General features: G+C 40.1%; 1 protein-coding gene across 5 annotated transcripts in view; it reads left to right on the forward strand.

Annotated features, from left to right (window-relative positions):
* STAT3 (signal transducer and activator of transcription 3) overlaps positions 1 to 24775 on the forward strand; it is a 1961792-nt gene that overhangs the window by 1569700 nt on the left and 367317 nt on the right. For 3 of the 5 annotated variants that reach the window (XM_044054713.1, XM_044054715.1, XM_044054717.1), the window contains exon 21: positions 4177 to 4392. In XM_044054713.1, coding sequence (XP_043910648.1) covers positions 4177 to 4392 — 216 coding nt within the window. The remainder of the gene's footprint in view (positions 1 to 4176; positions 4393 to 24775) is intronic. The other 2 variants (XM_044054714.1, XM_044054716.1) reach the window with 1 other exon arrangement.

Genomic DNA, 24775 nt, shown 5'->3' on the forward strand with positions numbered 1-24775 from the left:
ATTAGACTGAGTTTTTCTGTGATGTCAAAACTGTACTACTGAATTATTTTAAGTATTTCTCTCTGATCTCGGAACTCTTGACTAGCACTGTGTAATAAGCAGTATTGTCTGGTGTTTTTATTATTTATTATTATATATTTTAAAACCTTTCAACTGTGGCTGTTTTGTGTAGAGATAATTTAAGCTCTAGACTACATTGCATATTTATAGTGATTACTGGCCATGTCACTCCAAATAACCCTTGACTGTTTAGTTACACTTACCAACTGGATAATAATATTGCACAGTAATAATTGGGACATCCTTTTAAGTGCCTTTGAGTAGCTGATAAATATTAGTGGGTGGTAGCAAGTGGTACTACCGTATAGTCTGGGTAAATGGGGCACAGCTGGAGAACCTGTGTCAGCCTTTCCCAGGAGTGTCTGTGTGGTTGTATAAACTTATTTCAGTGTGGGGATGTCAGCTACTTGGGCAGGGACACGAAGCACTGGTTGGACAGAGAGGGTGCTGGAGGTTTTAGCTTGCCCAGTAGGCTGAGATCTGGACCCTATAGCTGTGCCAGTGGGGAGTCTTATATGGGACACGGAGAGCAAGAGAGCGACCAGCCTCGGACTGACTGTGATCTCTGTGTGTTCTTAAGGGAAATTGCACTTTACTGTGTGTATTTGTTATCCTTTCCTCCTATATGAGACGTCCCTCACTGGTGTTAGTGGTGAGGATTGATGCTCCTTGATGCTGGGCCAGGCAAGGGTGTCACAGTCAGGGATACCACAGCAGTGATATCAGTCAGGACATCGTACAGTTGTGTAAGAGCTTAACATAACAATATATGTCCCACTGATCACTGCTACAGAATTCCATCCCACCCTCCATCCCCTCTGCTCTATTTCACTTCAACCTTCATTTTCCTCTCTGTAACATGAAAACAGGATAGTTTTCTTACATATTTGAGATAGAGCCCTCTTAGATAACCAGTCTCCTCTCTCAGTAATCTTCAGGCTACTGGCTTGGAGATTGTCTGAGGATCCACGCTTTTCCATCTTACTGTATATCCCTACTGATATGAGCTGAGGTCATGTGTGGAACGTACGACCTGGAGAAGGTAAAACTTTGGTACCCTGGCTGGATGTCAGTGGTAGTAAATCCATATGTCAGGAATAATGCAACAGTGATCAGTAGGACATCTACTGTTATGGTAAATTCTTACACAGCTTTACTTTTTGGAAGCTTGAGATGTGCACATGAGAGCTTATGAGATGTGCACATGAGAACATTTGAGAGTTAGGTCTGAAGCATGCACACCAGCCCTGACACAAGTTTCTCCCTACATTGTTGGGCTTACTCCAGCATTGACACCTGATATCCTATCACATGCACACACGCATACTCTCAAGAAGCAGGGATCGTTGTTTTTCCTCACTGCCTGGTTCTTATTTGCAGTTGGAGGTTTCAAGAGTCTTGTTTGATGGATGAACAGATACTGAGTCCAATCCCTCCCTTTGCGTCTCTCTCTTGGGTGGACCCCCTAGTTTTGGGATTTTCTCAGGCTTCTAAAGGGCATGTTCAGTAAGCTAATTTTCCCTATTCTTTGCTTCTCCCCTCAGAAGGAAACTTGCAGAGTTTGTTGGGAAGAAGCTGATGAAGCCTCAAGTCATCCCCTTTATGTAGCTTTTCATTAAGAATGCTGACAGAGCAGCATAGAGGCACCCATTATTTTTGGCCCAGACAAGCCTGATGCCCTTTACAGGTTGACATTTCAATGGGCAGATCTTCTTAATAAGCATCCTGTTGGTAATTACTGAGTGAGCTCTCGAGTCCAGCATAGATCCCATAGACCACTGTATTTTGGTGCCTTGCTGGTGAAGACTATGGTGCTTTCTACAGGTATGACAACAAGATTTACTAGTCTGATGTGTTAGGGGTTATGTTGCTGAATTGTACATGTTACCGGACACTGTTCCTAGCACACCAGGCTTGGGAGCCTCTGGAAAAACAGATGGACTTTCCTGAGTGTATGATCAAGCAAATCCCTCAAGAGCTCTGTGCAGTGACCTTTTTAGCGGGTTACTGTTTTTCCTATTGTACCTTTGACTGTATTGATGCTTTAACCAGGGCCAAAGGCTTGGGTGTGTGCTTGCACCTGGCTGTGGCTGTCATCCCTTACGTGGAGCTCAGAAGTAAGGCCATGAATACTCTCTTCTGTGGGTGAGTTGGCTGTTCAGATAACCTGCTGAAAAACCTGATCAGATGAAACCCCATCTGTACCTGCTGCTTTCTTAATGACCTATCTTTAAAAAAAAAAAAAAAGATAACACACATCCTCTTCAGAGATAATTAGTCCAGGTTGAATGTGAGAATGTGTGGAAGAGTCATGTAAGCCTGAACACTGAGAGAGCTGGCAACAGTGTCATTTGTAACCTGAGGCTTATCAAACCTGCAGTAAAAAGCATTCAAGTTATCAGCCAGCTGGTAATTAGCTGCAGTGTAAGGGGATGATTTCCTGTAGTTTGTAATGTTTTGTAGACCTTTCCACACTGGTGCAGGATCATTGACTAAAAATTGTTTTGTTTTGTTTTCAGCTTATCAAAATAGGTCTCTTTAGTCACGTTGATTTATTTTCAGTGTGTTCCTTGCCTGTCTAAAAAGTATTCTGTCCACACTTCTATAGACATCTTCCTTGGCTTGACAATGCTGTTTAAGTTTAGCAGTAAACTAGGGTTTGGTGCGGTGAAATTTTAACCAGGTCTTAGTGGAGACGCATGTATTTTCACAGAAGTAACATATCATGCAAGTTAGCAGCAGTCTTCAGAGACGCTCCAGTCCGTACAGTCAAAGCAGGCTTGCAGGTTCAGCTTTGCCTCAATAGTCTACCTTTTTGCAGTACTTGATCACAAGTTTAGCAGATTTTAATTTGCTCTTATAGGTATGAAGCAAATGAATCAGACAGTGTTCAGAAAACCCCACGGCTACACAGGGGCATGCACGATAAGCATGTTTTAACACTATACAACAATGATCCAGTGTGTTCCTGTCTCTGGTAGAGCACTTTATGTGTTGTGTACATTTAGGAGGTTCAGGGCTGAGATTTGCCTTATTAAACCCCTGGAATATCAGAAGGGAATTCAGATAATTTTGCTCTATGCACATTATCTGATCAGACGTTTTTTTGTAGTGCTGCACTCACATATGCTTGAAGTGGAATGTAAACCCTAACCAGAATAAATAAAAAGAACTCTAGAGGTGAATAAAAAGGTTTACAAATAAAAAAAACTTTTCTATGTCAGGGCAGCACAGTTTACTTAACACTGAGTCATCAGTAAATCAACCTTCATTGATATAAAAGCAGATTCCACCTCCCTTAGTCTTCCCTGATGTCTCCAATACTCAGTCCGCTCTGTAAAGTTGAAAGTCGGGTAGATGTAATGCAGAGTCCGGAATGGATTTGTTTAGCCAGGTTTCTGTGAAACACAGTACAGAAGAAAGTGAAAAATCCTTGTGAGTATCATTGAGAAGTAATGTTGGGAAATAATCCCTTTTTGATACCCAAGTACACTTCTTAATAGATCTCAGCAGGCCAAAACCAAGTAAATGCAAAAGAGCTAACTAAGCAAATGATATACCATTTCTTAGTCCCATGGAAAAACAAAATAATTTGGTTTTATTTTTCTTTGGAAAGCTCTTTTGTCTGAAGACTTCATCAGATCAAACAGTAAAGAGTTTTAACTAAGGTGCTGATATAATTATATACATTTTTGCGGTGAAGGGGTGTTGAAAGAAAGGACCTTGCAGGTGACAAGGTTGTCCTCATTCTTCCCCCTGCTTTCCTCTTCTGCGCTCTGCTTTAACCCCCTGATGTTTGGCTTTGGGTCCCCTTTCTACTCTAAAAGAGAAGTTGCCCTGACTCAGGAGGAATATAGCATAGTGATGAGAGAATGAGGTAAGGGAGACGTTGAGTGAGTAGTTTGTACCCCCTCAATCCATGGAAAATAGCCAGCAAGACTGCTGTTTTAAGGCTTCCTTATAGTTACTATGATGCTTTATATCAGAGAACCTTCTTGTAGTTAATATTATTTGGGGGGGTGTTTGTGGTTTTATCTAGTGGTATTATTCATTTGTGATGCATTGAAAGTTATTGTTTGCAATAAATGCATTTTTGTTCTCTTGTTTTATTTACAGGGAAAACACAGATCCAGTCTGTGGAACCATACACTAAGACCCAACTTTCCAGTATGTCATTTGCTGAAATTATCATGGGGTACAAGATTATGGATGCCACCAATATCTTGGTATCCCCTCTCGTTTATTTATATCCTGACATACCTAAAGAGGAAGCATTTGGGAAATTTTGTCGAGCAGAGAATGCAGAGCTGCCTGATGCAGGAGATCCAGGTATTAGTAGCTTTTCTTTTTCAGAAAGCCTTATGTTTGTTTGTCTTTGACGTATGACTTGCAGTACCACTTGTTTATTAATTGTACTTTTAGTGGATTGGTCAGCTTGTGACCTTTTGCATATGATACCGAAGGTGGGTAGGTGAGCTCCAAAAGAAAACTTGTCATTACATATATGTTTGTGTGTATACAAATATGTATATATGTGTATATGTAGATAGGTGTATATTATACTTTGTGTGTGTATGTGTTTGCATGTATACATGTTTTGCATATATCTTTATTTACATACGGGTCTCACTAATATATATATATATATATATATATATATATATATATATGTATATATATGTATGTGTGTGTGTGTGTGTGTGTGTCTGTCCACGTATGTATATACTTATCTATATATATATCTTCATCCATCTACAACCCCCTTTTCCCATTTTTGCACACGAGGTCAGGATGTCACTTCAACACTGACAGTCATCTAGAGCTAAGATAAACACTGCTGGGTGGCTAGCCCTGTCACGTTCATTCTTCCCTACCAGACGCATGCATGTAAATTCACACCTATGGCCAGTCCACCTTCTTGCATATCTTTGGAATTTGGGAGGAAAGTGGAACACCTGGAGAAAACCCACATGATCAAAGGAAAGTATGCAGACTCCACACAGAAGGCACCCCAGCTGAGAATCAAGCCAGAAAGCCTTTTGCTGTGAGGCAATGCTAACCACTGCTTCACTGTTTTGCAAGCATATGTACATATTTATACTACGTATACGAATGTGCAGGATATATTTTCATGTAGGTGCACGCATGCAAGTTTATACTTTGGGAATATTCAAGAAGGCTAATAAAAAGGGACTTCAAAATGACGCTGAGAAGTAACAGAACAGCCAGCGATATTGTCAGCTTGAGTAATATTCAGTTACTGGCTAGTAGGTACTCTGCCTGAAAGCAAGTGAAAATGAAATTTAGAAAACCTGAAAGAAAACCAACCCAAAAAGGTGAAGAGAAAAAACTGTCTGGGAAGAATCCTGCAGCTATTCAGTAAAAAGCAGTTCAGGTTTCAGCTTTGGTACATGAGATAGCTTCTAGTAATTTAGAGGAAAAAATAAATCACATGTACTCATAAGTAATTAAATAAAACACTGAATGAGTATATAAGCTCAAATGACAAAAGGCTAGAAAAAAATAGAAGAAGCTTTAACTACCTATTCAAATGAACCTTTTAAAACTGCAAAAAATCAGAGACTGAAATGAAAAGTCAAGCTGAGTATGAAACCTCTCAAGAAAAACTGTTTCAAAAAATGGTAGTTTGAAGACTGGGTGCACAGAGAAAACCTGAGATTTTCTGCTATACCAGAGAAATTGGAAAGAACAGACTGCATTAATTTTATGAAGGAACAAATAAGCAACTGAATTGCTATTCCACAGTAAGATGTGTTAATTGAAAGTGCTCATTGATTGTATGCTCCAAACTTGGCAATAAGAAAGCAGCCAAGATGTGTATTGATAAAGAAGCAATCATACCGGCAGAAAGAGTTGATCCTGGCAAAACTATGGCAGAGGTGAAAATTATTAAAAATCGGAGATTGTTTGTGAAAATGTTTATTTACTGTACACCAAGCAGAAGAGAAGCAAATTTATCCCAGCAGTCAGGGAATGTATAGAGGAAGGTGTAAGATTCAAGCTGTTGCATCCAGCTCTCGTAAGAATGTTTTTCCTTGGAAGATCAAAGATATGTTTTGATGCAGAGCAGAATGAGGAGAAAAAAGTTTGTCCAAAAAAGTGAACCAGCAAACTGAATGGGGACTCTGCTTTTCATTCCTCTGACAATAAAGCTCTTGGAGATACTTTGCCAGTGAACCCTTTAACAGTGTTCCAAAACAGAATGCTTAAGCGACAGAAAAAAAACCCCACAGGAATTGACTAGAAGAATCAGAAGTACCTTGGACTTGAACCAGAGTCGGTATTGTGAGGTGGACATGAAAAGGAAGAAGACCAGCAACACTGAAGTTAGGGAGATTATAAAGCATCAGTCACAAGTGTGTGAAATGGCTTTGCAAGAAGTGGTTGAGAAAGATGGCTATATATAGCAAAGCAGTTTTATGTAGTGTGTAGTCACTGATATTTTAAATATAAGGAGAGCCTTTTCATTAACTGTTGTATGTGTCAGAGATAATAAAGTAAACAAGTACTTTTTGGATATAAGAAATATAGACTTTACAGTATAATGAGAGAAAGGCTGGACAAAAGCACGTTTTATGTTAATAAGCTGTGATCTTGGGCTGTTGGGGTAAGGATGGGGTATAAAAGTGTACTGATATTATTTTATATTGTAATTTTAGGTTTACCTTTACAATGTTGAGGTCCACTTGTCTGATGCTCAGATGTGTGAAAGTTTGTTTTCAAAGGTACATATTAGTGAATGACAAAATGCTGAACTCACAAGAGTGAATGCTAGTGTACATTCGCTCTTGTGAATTCAGCATTTTGAGTGGCGATCGCACTGCAGTGGGGATCGGGACATGTACCCTTTCCCTACATTTGAAATTGGTTAAGTAAACAGTCGCACAAGTATGTTGCGACATTTTAAAGGTAAACCTAATTTTACATATAAAATATTCTCTAATTTTACGAGGATGAATGTCTAAATTAATATTCTTGGCTTAAGCTGTAAACCAGTGTTTTTGTAAGCAAGCATGAAAAATAAGGCAAATTGATGAAAGCCATGAAAAAGGCCAAGCTTCTTATATCTGCAAATATATTAGCTTGCACCCCCCCTCCATTAGCAAATGCTGAGTTGGACTCAAAAAGTGTGCTTCTAAGGCAGTTGTACATTCTGATGTCCTTTGATGTCACTGTTGCAGTATTTTTCACTGAAGGGATCTCCTTCCAAGGATAGCCCAATGTCTGGACCCAATGTCTAGCTAGTGTACAAAAGCCTTTAGATTCTGTAGGCTCCATATGTCACACACATGCTCCCTACATAAGGCATAGGGCATAAAGCTGGTGTACGGATGCAAATACTCCGAACTTTTTTGCCACCAGTCTGAACGCCATTATTGAATGTAGGTCTGAATACCCTTTTGCTGTGCTGGTTACCAAGCAATTTCAGATAAGTGCCTTGCTGATTTTTCTTCTCTGCTTTCTCTTTTTTTTGCTGTTTACTTGTGTTAATGTCATCCAACTGTTTACTTGTGTTAATGTCATCCGAGAAGGGAAAATGTCAGTGTGGAAAGCAGATTCTCCATAAAGACGGTCACAACCAGTATCTTTTTTGCCTAGGTGCTTCCCACGACCATTCACGTCTGTCGAGCGTTTGTCCCCAAGACCCTTCAGTAGTCGCTTATCATCTCTGTCGATATACCTGGAGTACCACTGTCTTAGTTTGTTGGCTTAGAGTGCTGTGGTGGAATCCTCCTACCCCAAGAGACAGCCGTCTTCTGAGAAGTTGTTCAAAAATTCTAGGCCTGATCCTGTTGCTGTCCAGCCTCCACTGGATGTCTCTCCATAATCAAGAGAAAGCACCCATGACTGTCCAGTCCTTACATCAGATTCCTCTGACACGACCACATCGGAGGCCGGCATAGATCCGAGTTCCCACATATCCTCAGAGGCTTTTCAAACATCTGTGCCAGACATTGAAGGGAGAACCATGGCTGATTATTTCTGAGGGGATTCCTCAAATCTTAGTCTGAGAGGAGATTCCCGGTACTCTTTTTGAATCTGGCCAAGGGACCGAACTGTCAAGGGTCATTAGGGCAGGTATCCCACTTAAGAAAAAACAAAAGACAAAGCATATTACACCTGCTTTTAAAGATCCCCAACATGAGTTGCAGGATTTTACCCAAGGCTTGTTCAGTGCTTTGATGACTGTGAAGCCTCCCCAATGGGGTTCAGTCCCTGATCCGCCATGGTCTTTCACTCCTGTTAAGAGAATAGGGAACTGGATTCCTCTGATGAGGACTTAGATTCTTGAGAGGAATCCCTAGCTTACACCTTTGATTCCTTCACTAGATTATGGTTCAGAGGAAGAAGATTCTTTGAGTCTGGATTTCCTTTTGGAAAAAATTATCCTTTGGGGATGCTGTTGCTCGCGTGATGGAGTACTTTAAATGGGATTGCTCCCAGGTCTCTGACATCTAAAGGAGATACTATGAGTTTTTGCAGATGGAGTCACCTTAGCCATTTGCATTTCCTTCTGTTTTGGCAGCTCTTTTGGATACCTTTTCTGCTGCGTCTGTTGCTCCAGAATCAGCCTCTTGCCCCTAAGAAACCTGATGGTTTTTCAAAGTGCCTGAGGACTGCAAGTTTTTGTTTACTTGCCCTTCATCTGATCCTTTTGTGGTTTTAGTCTTTATAGATAAGCCTTGTAAGCTTTTGTCTTCCTCTAAGTTCCTTTCATATAAGGACAACAGAGCTATGGAAAGATTGGGTAAAAAAGTGTACACTGCTGCCATCTTGTCCTTTTGAGGTATTAATTATCAAACCCTATGAGCTCTCCTTTCTCAGGTAGCTAAGGTTGTGCCTGATCTTCATGATTCTGAGAAGAAAGCTTCAGTTCTTTCCCTGCATGAGTCAACTTCCCAGGTTGCTTGAAACTCCGTATAATGCAGTTATAATGCTGCTGATGTATCTTCCAGGGCTGCTGCCTTAGGATCTGTGATGAGGTGTTATTCTTGGCTTCACATTCACATTCAGATTTTGCTTGATGAATTTAAAGCCAAGCTTTTGGATGCTACGCTGGATGATAATAAACTTGTTGGGATAGTTCTGGTTGACCTGTTCGAGAATATCCAGGATAAGAATAAATCCATACAGAAACTCAATCCTGTTTTTGTTTCTCCTATTCCTACGTTTCAGAGGCATTACCCATGTAAATCTGCCTTTATCTGGAGACCACCTCATCAGTCTTCCAAAGGTAAGAAAGGATGTAGGCATATTCATCCTGCTAAGTTTATTCACACTCCTGCATCTCTTTCAGGACAAACATTTCTCTATCTGACATTTTGACCCCCACCCCCACCTCGCTAGGTCCCCTTATCCCTTTGTCTTTCTCGGTCTCTCCCAAATTAGCAGGTGATCACTTCAGTTTCTTGGGTGTTGACTGTCATTCATTAGGGGTATTCCATGGTGCGGGAGTCCCTGCCCCCTTTTCAGACATTTTTCAGCCACCTCCAGACCAGATTTCTCATTTCCCATAGGTTTTACAGTCCCTTTTGGATCACGGCACCATACAGCCTCTTCCACCTACCCAAATGGGTAGGCGGTTTTACTCCAGGATGTTTGTGTTTCTCCAGAAGGTGGGGACTTGGAGACTAGTTCTGGACCTCTCTGTGCTCATCACCCTCCCCAAAGTCCTTTTCTTCAGGATGCTGTTTCTTGAGACTTTATTTCCTCTCCTTCTTCCTCCGACCTTCTTGGATTCTCTCAATCTCAAGGGTGCCTATCTTCATATTCTCATCCACCCTCTGTTCAGGAAATTTTTACTTTCCTGTTTCTTCCTCACATTTTCAGTCCTGTCCTTTGGCCTTTCTACTGCCCCAAGATTATTCACCAAATGCCTCATTCCTGTCACTAGTTTTTACAGGGTTCGAGGGGTAGAGATATTCCCCTATTTAGACAACTTGCTTATTCAGGCTGTTTCTCCTAGCAGTTTCCTTCAAGATCTCCACCACTCTTCTTTTACAAAGTCTGGGGTTCACCATCAGTCTCAAAAATTAAATCCTCACACCCTTCCAAGATCATATTTTTCTCATTGCAAGGTTTAGAGCATTCCCATATTGGCTTCTCTTCCTACTCCCAAGGTTTTTTCCTTGACAGTTCTTCTTCCTCTGTCCTCTATCACAGACAGGGAATTTCTTAGGGTGTGGGCTTTATGGTCTCCGCCATCCCCATGCTGCTTCTTGTCAGGCGGCATATGAGGAACCTACACTGGTACCTTACCATTTCCGCTCTCTGTAGTTCCTTGTTCCTTTGCTTCCTTGTCTCAAACTCGAGCTCCAGTGGTGGATTCAGCAAATTTCTGTCAATCTGGGACTGCCCTTCCAGACTTCATTTCCTTCCTAAGAACTGTTCACAGACACCTCAGGACTAGGGTGGAGTGCTTCATGTGTCCCTCTGACTGTTCAGGATCTCCTGCCTCATCAGAGGTCAGACCATATCAACATAGCAGAGATAAGGGCTCTGCTTATGGCTCTTCAGGCCTTTCATTCCCTTTTTCTCTCTGGCCACCCTGAAAAATCTTCACGGAAAATATCACTGTTATGTGGTATAGCAACAAGCGTGGGGGGGTTGTGAGATCTTATCTCCTTTGCATCCTTTGCAGACTAGCTAACGTGGAAAAACAATGCCCTGTCTTGTATGCTTTTCTTCCCCTTCCTCTGCTGCCAAGAGTTCTGCACAACATAAAGTAGGACTGTGCCAGAATATTATTGGTGACTCCCTTTTGGCCCAGACAGTGCTGGCTCCACCTTCTTTTTTATCTAGCCAGGAGTGGATCTTCTCATACAAGACAAGGTAACTCTTATCTGTCCTCACCTGTCCACTCTTCAGATGACATTGGTGAGATGTTTTGATCACCTTTAGGCACATATTTTCTGAGTATGTGCTTCATTTTCTACAGGATCCCAGGAAACCCTCTACCAGAAAAATCATATATGTCTAAATAGAAAATATTTTCTGTTTGTTGCATCTCTCACCATCAGGATCCCTTTTCAGTAAGGGGTTGCTTGGTTCTCGTATTTTTGTGATCTGATCCATGCTGGGTTTGAATATTCTTCAATTAAAGCTCACCTGTCAGCAGTCTGTGCTTGTCTGCCCTTCAGCTGCTCTTTGGCCTCTTGGTTTGAGGTTAATGAATTTCTTAAAGGCATCCTTTTTTTTCAGGCTCCCAAGAAAACCTGTTCTACTTCTTGATACCTCTGTTTTGTTGAAAAACTGAATCAGGCCCCTTTTCAACCTGTTAGTTCAGCTTCCTTATAGCTTTGTTCTTAGGTTCATAGGTTTATACTAGGCTATCTGCCCAAAGGCATTTATAAGCCTAGCCCAAATTTTTGTGGCTTACGCCACCCCTTATATGAAAAAATACTGTGCCCATTAGTTTGTTGTGCCTCTGTCCAGCAGTGACACAGAGATGATTCCCGGGATAAACCTACGATCTCCCATCCACAGGTCAAGATTTCTCTTGAACAGAGCCAGCGAGGTGCTCTGCCTCACATGGACCGGGATTTTATTCCACAGCATAGGGAGTCTCTGAGTGATAAATCTATCCCTCCAGCACGTCCTATTTATATCCGTGCTAAGGTTTAAGTCGCTTGCTCTAGTGGTTTTGGTGGATTTGGATTTTTTGAGGTGGAGCATGTCCATTAATTTGGGGTTGGACATGGCCTTGTATGTCAGGCACATGTCACCTCTGAGCAGACGGTATGCAGCTGAATAGAGCTGGAGTTTCTTCAATCTGGCAGCATATGACAGATTTTGGAGTCCCTTTATCCTTTTGGTGAGGAACTTTTGGGGTCTCTCCAATTGCTGCAGATGTCGGGTGAGATACATCCCGAATGGGGCATTGTACTCTATCATTGGTCTGATAAGTGAAGAGTACAGGGGAACAATGACCTCACTAGATCTGGATGTGAATCCTTTCATGATCAGGTGGGCAATGTAGAAGGTCTTTCTAACCACTTTAGCAACGTGAGTGTCAAAAGAAAGGCCACTGTCAACCTAGGTCCCCAGGTCCCTGATAACCTCTTCTGTGCTTAGTGGATTGCCACCTATATGGTAGCTTGGGGTTACCTTGTTTTTCCCGAAGGGTATGACTATACATTTTTGGCGTTTAACTTCAGGCCATGGCTCTGGCACCAGCTATCTGTTTCCGTGAGTCCCTTCTGAAGGATCTCCGTGTCCGATGCACTTTCCACTATGGCCCAGTTTGCAGTCGTCTGCAAACTTTGTCAGCCAAAGTCCTCCCATGTTGGCCTGTACTTCTGAGAAGTAGATGCCGAACAATAGGGGCCAAGGACTGAGCCCTGTGGGACACCACTTGTGACCGGCTTGGAGTCTGACATAGCGCCAGCAACTCTAACCCTGTGGGTTCTGTCCTTAAGCCAGTTTGCAACCCATCTTGTGACATATGGGTTTACATTTAAGCTGGTAAGTTTTTCTACAATACCCGAGTGGGGTATTGTGTCAAAAACCTTTGCAAGGTCAAGGTAGGCTGTATGGACTGCCTTTCCCTCATCAGTGGCCTTGGTGACTGTTTCGAAGAAGTCGACCAAGTTCAAAAGGCATGATCTGCCCTTGACGAAGCCAAACTGGGTCGGGTCCAATGACTGCAAGTCCCCTATATCTTTGTTTATGAGCTCCATTATGATCCTCTCCATAGCTTTGCAGACTAGACTTGTTAAGCTTATGGGGCGGTAATTACCAGGGTCCGTAGAGGCACCGCCTTTGTGGAGTGGGACCACAGTTGCCGTACGCCACTCCTTGGGCACGTATCCTGTGGTAAGGCTGAGATTAAACAGCTGCCTTATGTGCGGGTTTAATTCCTCATTTAGCTCGTGTAGCACACAGCCGGGGACGCCATCCGGTCCCATTGATGCTGTGTTTTTAGCTTTAGAGAGAGCAGCTTTCACCTGCGCATTTGAGATGTCTGGGAGGCTACACTCTGCTGGGATAGTTATCTCTCCTTTAGCGCGGGGGAGGGGGGTGAAGTTTGCACTGAACCTGTCTGCCAGTATGTTGGCAATGTCTGTGGGTTCAGTGATTTTTGTATCATTTTGGACTAATTCTGAGCATATCTGGGAGTTTCCACCCAGGTTCCTAACATAGCTGAAAAAGGCCTTATGATTGTCCTTTGAATCCATGGCAATTTTTCTCTCAAAATTGGCCTTAGTTGATTTTATGAGTGCTCGTATTTTTGTACTAATAATGATCAGGGGTGACTTCCCTTTTATGGATTTTGTTCTGTCATGTAATAGCTTTCTCCTCTTATTGTAAAGTTTGTTAATGGCTGGGGTCCACCAGACTGTGGACGTTTGCCCTTTGTGGAAAGAGTCTTGGTTTTATTTGGGATTGCCTGATCCATGCAGTTTTGGAGGTGTTCATAGAAGGCATTTGTAAGGGCTTCCACAGCTTGGGTTGTGGTTTCCACTGGCTCAGGGGCCTTGAAGGATACCACACCAGTCTTGAGTAGTGTGAAGTTTGCTTTAGAGAAGTTCTTCACTGTGGTCTTTTTTGTTTGGGGTGAGGGCGGGATGTGGATTTCCAGTGAGATTAGTTTATGATCAGATCTCACCAATGAGGGATATACTTCCGGTGTGGAGCATTTTGTCCCCATGTTTGTGATAATGAGATCTAGTATATTTTCTCCTCTCGTGGGAACAGTGACTAGCTGTTCCATGGCATTTGAATTTATGAACTCCAGGAACCGTTGGGCTAGAAAGTTAGGGCTTGAGTAATGTTCCCAGTCTATATTCGGGTAGATGAAGTCACCCAATATGATGGTGTTTGGAGATACATTTATACCCTCCAGTGCCTTCAGGAAGGCTGTGTGGGGTTCCTGAGTTTGAGAGGGTGGCCTGTAGCATGCTACAATTTGTAGAGCAGTTTTGCCTATGGTTAGTTGCACCTGGATGGTTTCCGAAGCTTCGTGCATTGCCACCAACCTAGAGGTGTGGGTATCCTTTATGAATATGGATACACCCCCTCCTTTTGTGGTGTGGTCCGGGGTTTGGGGTCGGAACGCATGATATGAGGTAAAACCTAATAGTGCCGGGGTGCTCTCAGGAGCCTTGAACCAGGTTTCAGTTACAGCACAGACATCGATGTTCTCCATACTGAGAAGGGCCTCGAGTGCGTGCATTTTGAGATTGACTTCTGGCATTGAGCAGCATTACCCTCAGTTTCTTCCCATTTTTGTTTTCTAGGGTGGTAGGTTTAGAATTTGAGCCTTGCCTTAAAAAGGCACTATGGGGGTGGCAAGAGCCTTAGCCAATATCCGAATCCCAGGGTGACAGGTGCAAGCCGTCCCTTGCGAAGCAGTGTGGCTTGTCAAGCATGTCATCCCAGGCAGACAGACACTGGATCCCCTTTGAATGACACCAGACATTAAGCCAGTTGTTAAAGCTGATCATCTTGTCTCTATATTGTGGCATCATTCTTGGTGAAGGAAGGATACTGCTCAGGGTCAGGGTCATACCTGCCTGGGCTACATAATCAGAGAGCTCCTCTATGTCTCTTTTCATGTAGTCCAGGGAGGTGCGTCACAGGTCGTTCACACCAGCATGGACAATGACTGTGTCATATTTGTACTTGCCGTGGAGTGACCAGAGTGCTTGTGTTATGTGGCGGATTCTAGCGCCCGATAGGCAGCTTACTGTGACCCTCTCCTTGTTCAGCCTGGTGAGTGGGACGTCAGTGTGTCTGACTATGGAGTCACCTATGACAAGTATGTTTGGTGTTGTATTTGGCCTTAAGGGCTGTGACTGCTTTGCACACTGCTTTTGTGGTTTATGTGTTGCTTGTGGGGTGTCTTGAGGTAGCAGTTGTTTGGGTGTCTGCTTTGGAGGCCTCTGCTGTTTAGGTAAATTTTACTGAGAGCCTCCGAGTATGTCTTTGTGTGTTTATGTGTTTGATTCAGTGGTGTGGTAGCATTATGTGAGGCTGGTTTTGTGGTGTGTGTAGTTGCCTTCTCCTCCTGTCTGGTCTTGCCAGTCCTGAGTTGAGAGAGCTCAGCCTCCAGTTTGGCTAAATAGCTGCATCTCTCAAGTATTTGTGTTATTTGGGAGGAGGAGAGGGTTGTCTGTGTACATGAGGCAGTTATAACATTGCCTCAAGATTCCCAGATTCACCAGCTGGACCGGAGAGGAGATTGACAACTGACCTTTGGACATGCTAGAATAATATTGGGAATTCCTTAATAATTGAAAACAAGGGCCAGTGGGGAGTGAGGGTGTAGTGCTTTTAATTTTTAGTGCTGACTTATATAATTGCTTTAGTGAGCAAGTGCCAGGTAACTTGAGTGCAATGTGTTACAAGTAACTAAATGCAAAACGACATACAGTAACTTTCTTTCAAGTGAAACAAGGAACTAGTACAGTAAGCAATGCAGATATCACTAGTGATCCACAGAAGTGCTGAGAAGCCACGTATTAGGTGGAATTAGCTTCCAGGGAAATAACAAGCAAACAAACAACAAGCATATAAACAAAGCTAGATTCAGCAGACCTGGATCTAGTCTATGCTAGAGCAAACAAGGTGTACCAATTTCAGTAAGATACAGTTCAAATATTCAGGCACTATAAACCTTTAACCAGAAATTCCCAGCTCAGAAGGGCAGAGTCCAGCCTCTTCTCCCACAAGAGTGCAGACCATGAACCTTCTTAATGTAAAATAACTGGCCTGAAGCCCAAGTGCTTAATCCAAAAGACTTAGAATGATAGCTACACTTTAATCAAGTTACAACCAAGCAGTAATAAATACAATTGAATACTTTAGAGAATGTCTGGATTAGTGCTCAAGTTACACAAACAAAGCTAGATCCAGCAGGCCCGAATCCAGTCTATGCCACAGCAAACAAGGTGCACCAACTTCGGTAAGAAGCAGTTCAGATATGCATGCACTATAAGCCTTTAACCAGAAATTCCCAGCTCAGAAGGGCAGAGTCCAGCCTCTCCTCCCACAAGAGTGCAGACCACGAACCCTCTTAATGTAAAATAGCTGGCCTGAAAGCCCAAGTGCTTAAACCAGAATTAATACACTTTTAGAATAACAGACACTGAGCCCTCAGTCAGCAGTTCCCAACCTAGAAGGATGTAAGCTACCTGTTCTGCCACAACAGTGCAGACCACAAACCCTCTCAGTGCAAAACAACTGGTCCGAAGCCTAAGTGTTTAAACCAAAAGGCTAAGAATGAGTTACACCAAGCAGTAATAAATACAATTGAGTATTTTTAAGATGATGCAAAAGTAAAATGAAGTAGGTAGAAACACAAGTACAGTAAAAGCAGATACATTTTTTTTTTTATCTGAACAAGTGCTGAGATCAAAGAAACAGATTTGAGTGCTGAAACTAGAAAACTGGCTAGTTATAAGAAAAAAAACAAGCTAGAAGGCTTCCCTCAAACACAGAAGGGCTTGGGGGCTCAGAAGCCTACAAATAGTCTATACCACTTAACAGGAAAGGCAGGAAATAAGCTTCATTTTTTTTTGTCTGTTTCCCAGATGCTCTCTTTGTACACAGTAGGAGTGCCTGAAATCAGAATATGATCTCACTGCACTCAGTTGAGTGAGCAAATGAGATGGGCCCAGAGGCAGGCTGAGGGGGCGGGCAGTTTCAAGGCCACTAAGATTAACACCAAAACAAAAACAGGGAGGGTGGGTGGGAATAACTGCCACTTGAGTTAAATATTCTTCAACACAGTTTAAATCAAATTAAATACTGTATTATTTTTTAAAAAAGTGCAGATAAAGGTACTTAAATTCTCTTATACGTCCAGTTGAATATAACCAAGTTCTTAGCTGGCCAAAGCTGAGGTTTTTAAGCAATAAAAATTTCACAGTGCACCACTTAAAAAGGCAAGGACAGGAAATCAAAGAATGTGGCTACCCCCACACCTGTAATTACTAGCAAATAACATACTAGCTTCAGTTCAAGTTACTAAAGAGCAGAATAACTGCCACTTGAGTTAAATATTCCTTCAACACAGTTTAAATCAAATTAAATACTGTATTTTAAAAAAAAAAGTGCAGATAAAGGTACTTAAATTCTCTTATACGTCCAGTTGAATATAACCAAGTTCTTAGCTGGCCAAAGCTGAGGTTTTTAAGCAATAAAAATTTCACAATGCACCACTTAAAAAGGCAAGGACAGGAAATCAAAGAATGTGGCTACCCCACATCTGTAATTACTAGCAAATAACACACTAGCTTCAGTTCAAGTTACTAAAGAGCAGAATAACTGCCACTTGAGTTAAATATTCCTTCAACACGGTTTAAATCGAATTAAATACTGTATTTTTTTTTTTTTTTTTAAAGTGCAGATAAAGGTACTTAAATTCTCTTATACGTCCAGTTGAATATAACCAAGTTCTTAGCTGGCCAAAGCTGAGGTTTTTAAGCAATAAAAATTTCACAATGCACCACTTAAAAAGGCAAGGACAGGAAATCAAAGAATGTGGCTACCCTCACACCGGTAATTACTAGCAAATAACACACTAGCTTCAGTTCAAGTTACTAAAGAGCAGAATAACTGCCACTTGAGTTAAATATTCCTTCAACACAGTTTAAATCAAATTAAATACTGTATTTTTTTTTTAAAAAGTGCAGATAAAGGTACTTAAATTCTCTTATACTTGGTAGACTGATCTGCTGTTGACTCTGATAGACAACAGGAGAATGTCTGAACTTCAGGCTGTTATGGCTATTCCAGCTTTTTTAAATTTTCACAGCCACATGGTGTCTCTTCATAAAAATTATTGTTTTATGCCCATGGTGAATAATGAGTTGGTCCTTAATCAGTCTGTTCAACTTCCTTTTTTCCTTCTCTGCAGTCTGCCAGTGAGAAGGCTGTTTACACCTTGAACCTGCGTAGACAACTCTAATATTATTTGGATAAAACAAAGGTTATTCGCAAGTTTGAGCAACTTTTTCTTTTCATCCCAGGACTTTGGGTTTGTTCATTTCCAAGTAAACCATATCCTCCTGGTTCTCTAAGGCCATTTCCTTTTGTTATTATTTTCAATTGGAAATGCCTTTCTTCATCTGTAAAGGCACATTCTGCTAGGGTGTTTGCCTCTTCTTGTGCCTTTTTCAAGGATCTAGGTACCATTTCCATCCTTGAAGCTGCTACTTGGTCCTCTGTTCATACTTTCACTAAGCATTACAAGTTGGATATTATTTCCAGGGCTAGGGCAGGCTTTGCCAGGGCTATTCTGCATGGATTTTTGGAGGGCTGTTCTGTGCCTTCCTTTTCCCAGTCTTCTGCTTAGCTCATGTACTTTCCCGTCTGTGAAGAATACTGTAACAGTGATATGGAGAGACATAGTAAAGTTGTGTAAAATGTTACCATAACAGTAAATGTCCTTCTCTTTACTGCTACAGCATTCAGTCCTTCCTTCTTTCCCCCCTCTGCTGTAACTCTTGCCCCTGTGTTTTGTTGCCCTCCTGGCAGAGAGGCTGTTACTTTGTTTCCTTTCTGAACTTTTTTTTCTTCTGGATGTGCGCTGTAAAGCAACTATTTTTTGAAAATAACTATAGAGCACAAAAACTTTTAGCGCAACGACTTGGACAACAGAAAGTAGAAAGGATTATCACCAAACCTAAGGAGCCTATGACATGAAAAATAAGAAGGAGATCCTGAAGAGGTATTAGAGATATTTCGGAAATTTTATGACAATTTGTATAAAGCAGAGAAATGTGGAAATAAAGAAAGAGCACAAATGGAAATATTTATGGAAGACTTGTTTATGTCAAGGTTGGAGACAGAGGAGCCTCAACATCTAGCAGTCAAGATAGTACAAGATGAGATAAAAATGGTGATGTGTAATAATCTTCAGGAATGTCACCAGGAACAGATGGTATTCCTATGCAAGTTTGGAAGTTAGGAGAGAAGAAAGTAATAAAGATCTACAAGATTTTTTTTAACAGTGTTTTAAAAGGAGGGGAAGCACCAGCATCTTAGAAGAATGTGGCGGTCATATTGCCTAAAACCAGCAAAGACCCATCAGACCCAGCTTCATACAGACCAATTTCAATTTTAAACCATGATTATAAAATGTTTTATGTGGTAACCATTTGAAATGTCAGCATCCACTAAAGCAAGCCCCGAAATATGGAGACTGAACTGCTGGAAGATCAGACTGCTTTTGGGAGTGTAATGAGTTGGCAGATTTTAAAAATTCATAAAAAAACAAACCCTGTGGTGCTAATGGAAAGACACTGGAGAATCCACATAAAAAATGTATTAACAGATAGTTAAGCGCTTTCATTCCTAAAGTTGTAGGAACTTCCTCAGAACTACCATTTCACTAAAAACTTTGCAGTAAATACATTTCATTAAAAATCACACACACCCCTGCAACCAATGAGAACTTGATAAATCAATTAAATGCCTAAAACTGTGAATTAAAAACACTTTTATTAAAACACAAATAACAATAGACTTTTTTTAAAAAAGGAGTGCTAAAAAATAGAGTACTACCCCCTTCTATTTACACTACATAGAGTTAATCGAAACTGACCCATTTAAACCTGGATGACAAATGGCATTAAATTTTAGCTGCTGTTTCAATTCAGATTTATTCAGGTGATTTTCAATAATACACTCTCTTAAATCCTTATTTACTTGTTCTAACACCACATACTCAAATGTATGATCTTTAAATGCCAGAATGTGTCTGAATAGAGTGTTTGTTGTTTTGCCTTTCCTTGTATCAGACATGTGCTAATAAATGCTATTTCTAAATTTTCTACTTGGCTTCCCCACATAAAATACAGGGCATGTTTGACAGCTTCAGTTAAACCCAAAATCCACGTAAGTATGACAAGGTGTTCAGCTATGTAATCCACATTAAATCAAAACACACAAACTGCCAGCACTCAATCTTCAATGAAAAGTCCATCATACAAATATCAAACTTCTTTATTAGCAATTTAGCTAATAAAGAAGTTTGATATTTGTATGGTGGACTTTTCACTGAAGATTGAGTGTTGGCAGTTTGCATATTTTACAGCTTGCCAAGTAGACTACTTGTTTAGTCGCACATAAAATAACAATTGGTGTTAAAAACTTATTCTCTAACCTTATAAGTATTGGTTTTAGTTGCATATCTACACTGCGACCAACATCTGTTTGCACTGCGAACAACATCTGCACTTAAACGTGCCTATCCTATTGTTTCTGGATACATTACTAACTGAATTACCCCCTTCCAACCAGTCTTTAAAATATTTATCTTTTATATACACAATGACTGGTTTGTCAAACACATTTTATCAGAGATAGAACCATCCATTATAAATGACCCAGCTACCTCAGCAACGGTTAAGGTGATTTTGAATTCGGACAATGATTTTAAACTATCAGCAAGAACAGAGCCCAAAAAGCAGCAATATAGCAGAAACAAATATAAAATCCCTTGTGAACAAGGAGCAAAAGATCCAGGCTGAGAATGTATTCCAAAATAACAGCAAGAAATCCACGAATAAATGTTCAGGTACCAGTTTATTAACAGAGGACACAAGCGCTTTCACAGTTGCTTCTTCAGGTGTAACGCCTGCCATAAAAGCGCACACCTTATATACTCTTCCTAATTAGTCTAAATGATCAATTAACATACTAAAACATTTAAAAAGATAGTACACATGGAAATACCTAATTGAAATGCATTTATATTACAAGATACACATACTAAAACATTTTAAAAGATAGTACACATAAAAACATAAATAAATATTACCTAATTGAAATGAATTTATAATAGTGGACAGTAAATTATGTATATATATATATATATATATATATATATATATATTCATATAAAAATTATGTTTATTTATTTAAAATATATTTATTTAAAAAAATATATTTATTTAAAAATATATGTATATATATATATATAAATGTTTAACAAGACAAAAATATATATTAATGAATGTATTTAAATTTAAAAATTTTGAACATGTTAGAAATGTTAAAAATGAATCAAGATTCATCTATTCAATGGTCTATTACGAAGCACAGGCTTAATAGGAATGCACTCGTTAAGACCATGTCCAAAACTAGATCTGAGCCTCACAATCCATTTTGCTTCCGTATCCTCAGTTCTAGCTCTTACATCACCACCCCTGCCATTCTCATATATAAGAGATAAAACTCTAAACTTGAATACATGGTCATCTCCCATGGCACTAATATGTTTAGCTAGAGCATTAGTCTTTGACTTCTTCCTAACATGATACAGATGCTCCCTGATTCTTTATCTAAGGGTTCTATCAGTTTTGCCTATATAAAAACAGTGGTATAACTGACATTCTGCTAAATAAACCACATGTGAACTATCACATGTAGCACCTACCCTAAAATCAGTGCTTTTTCTAGTATCAGGGTGATGAAACAATAGACTCATGTCTATAGAGGAACACTGTGGACAATGACCACAAGGTCGTGTTCCTTTAGTGCCTTTGAGCAATTATGTATTAATGATGTTTTTGATAACAATATTAACTATAATAAGAAATATAATTTTAGCAAAAATGAAATGCATACTTTAAATGAATTAGAGAATGATTCCAGCCTGGTAATTAGACCGGCTGATAAAGGTGGACAGATTGTTGTTTTAGATAAAACAGATTATGACTTATTAATGTATGATATGCTTAACAACGTCAGTTTTTATCAACCTGTTACAAAGCTAATTGTAGATCAAATGATTCAACATATAATTACTGAAATTAAGAGAATACAGTTTGAGTGCTTTATTACTGATGAATTGTTTCAGTACTTCTTAGTTTGTAAACCTGTAACACCTATTATACAAGGCCTCCCTAAGTTACACAAGGATAGTGTTAGACTACCCATGATGCCTATAGTGTCAGGCAGGGGATGGTCTACTGAAGCTATTTCTATTTATGTAGAGAAGAAACTGAGACCTGTTTTAGATTCCATGTGTCATGTTTTAAAAGATACTGAGCACTTTCTACACGATTTATATGAATTTACTAATGATGGGTATGTAGAAGGTGAGGTTATTTTGGTTACTTTAGATGTTGTTTCTCTTTTTACTGTCATACCCAATGACACTGGTATAGATTTTATGAAGAAGTTATTATTGAAAGTAGGTATGCTCAATGCTAGTGAGGTTGTAGTTATACAGAAACTGATAGCATTAGCGCTTTATAATAATATATTTATTTTTAATGACCAGATTTATTGGCAAAGAAATGGTGTTGCCATGGGCAGCTCCTGCTCAAATAGTTATGCTAATGCAGTCATGGCAACCTGGGAGATTGATAATATATTTAATAGTATATATGCACCTTATATACCTTTTTTCAGAAGATTTGTTGATTGTTTTTTCTTGTGGAAAGGTAACCTTGATGGGTTGAAACTTTTTGCAGAATATTTAAACAATAGCACAGATTTTCTGAAATTTACTTTCAATTATTCTTATACAGGAATCAGTTTTCTAGATGTATATATAGATATAGATGCAACAGGAAAAGTAAGCACTAAGATGTACAGGAAGGAATGTAGGGTGAATAATTTGCTTGATCGACAAAGCATGCATCCTGATTTTGTTTTTGACAACGTAGCTCACAATCAATTTTTTAGGGCATCTAGGCTAAGTGTTGATCCAGTTGAGTATGATCACATGATGCTTAATACCAGTAATGAGTTGAAACAACGTGGTTACCACATTAATTGCATTAGTAAGAATGAGAAGATGGTGAGACAAATGAGATCTAGCAAAGCAAAACCATACTTTTCAAGTAATACTTCAAGGCATATTACAAACAATGAACCAAAACTTAATGTCTGTATTACTTATGCTAGAAATGTCAAGCAATACACTGATGTTATTAATAAGTATTGGCCAATTTTAACCACTGAACCCACAATATCCTCTCTTAGTACCACACCACAGTATACTTTTAAAAATAAGAATTTGTATAGGAGGCTATGTGGTCTGAAAAATGAAAAACCACCTATGATGTTTAAAGGAACACGACCTTGTGGTCATTGTCCACAGTGTTCCTCTATAGATATGAGTCTATTGTTTCATCACCCTGATACTAGAAAAAGCACTGATTTTAGGGTAGGTGCTGCATGTGATAGTTCACATGTGGTTTATTTAGCAGAATGTCAGTTATGCCACTGTTTTTATATAGGCAAAACTGATAGAACCCTTAGAGAAAGAATCAGGGAGCATCTGTATCATGTTAGGAAAAAGTCAAAAGACTAATGCTCTAGCTAAACATATTAGTGCCATGGGAGATGACCATGTATTCAAGTTTAGAGTTTTATCTCTTATATATGAGAATGGCAGGGGTGGTGATGTAAGAGCTAGAACTGAGGATACGGAAGCAAAATGGATTGTGAGGCTCAGATCTAGTTTTGGACATGGTCTTAACGAGTGCATTCCTATTAAGCCTGTGCTTCGTAATACACCATTGAATAGATGAATCTTGATTCATTTTTAACATTTCTAACATGTTCAAAAATTTTAAATTTAAATACATTCATTAATATATATTTTTGTCTTGTTAAATATTTATATATATATATATATATATATATATATATATATATATATAATGATAAACCTACCGCCCTAGAAAAAAAATGGAGAAAAACTAAGGGTAATACTGCTCAATGCCAGAAGTCTAAACCTCAAGATGCACGCCCTCGAAGCCCTCCTCAGTATGGAGAACATCGATGTCTGTGCTGTGACTGAAACCTGGTTCAAGGCTCCTGAGAGCACCCCAGCACTATCAGGTTATACCTCATATCATGCGTTCCGGCCCCAAAATCCGGACCGAACCACAAAAGGAGGGGGAGTATCCATATTCATAAAGGATACCCACACCTCCAGGTTAGTGGCTACATCAAGCATCGGAGACCATCCAGGTGCAATTAACCATAGGTAAAACTGCCCTACAGTTTGTAACATGCTACAGACCACCTTCTCAAACTCAGGAACCCACACAGCCTTCCTGAAGACACTGGAGAGTATGAATGTCTCTCCAAACACCATCATATTGGGTGACTTCAGCTACCCAAACATAGACTGGGAACATTACTCAAGCCCCAACACCCTAGCCCAAAGGTTCCTTGAGTTCATAAACTCAAATGCTATGGAACAACTAGTCACCATTCCCACAAGAGGAGAAAATGTACTAGACCTGATCATCACAAACATGGGGACAAAATGCTCCACACCGGAAGTATATCCCTCATTGGTGAGATCAGACCATAAATTAATCTCACTGGAGATCCACAGCCTGCCCCAACCCCCAGCAAAAAAGACCACAGTGAAGAACTTCTCAATAGCAAACTTCACACTTCTTAAGACTGGAGTGGTATCCTTCAAGGCCCCCGAGCCAGTGGAAACCACAACCCACGCTGCTGAAACCCTTACAAATGCCTTCTACAAGCACCTCCAGGAATGTATGGATCAAGCAATCCCTAATAAAATCAAGACCCTTTCCACCAAAGGCAGGCGCCCGGTCTGGTGGACTCCAGCCGTAAACAAACTCTACAACAAGAGGAGAAAGCTACTACATGACAGAGCAAAATCCCTAAAAGGGAAGGCATCTCTGATCAATACTAGCAAAAAACTACGATCACTCATAAAATCATCCAAGGCCAACTTTGAGAGAAA

Source organism: Protopterus annectens, chromosome 13.part0 (assembly GCF_019279795.1).
Source record: "Protopterus annectens isolate FY-2018-M chromosome 13.part0, PAN1.0, whole genome shotgun sequence".
Classification (NCBI taxonomy): Eukaryota; Metazoa; Chordata; order Ceratodontiformes; family Protopteridae; genus Protopterus; species Protopterus annectens.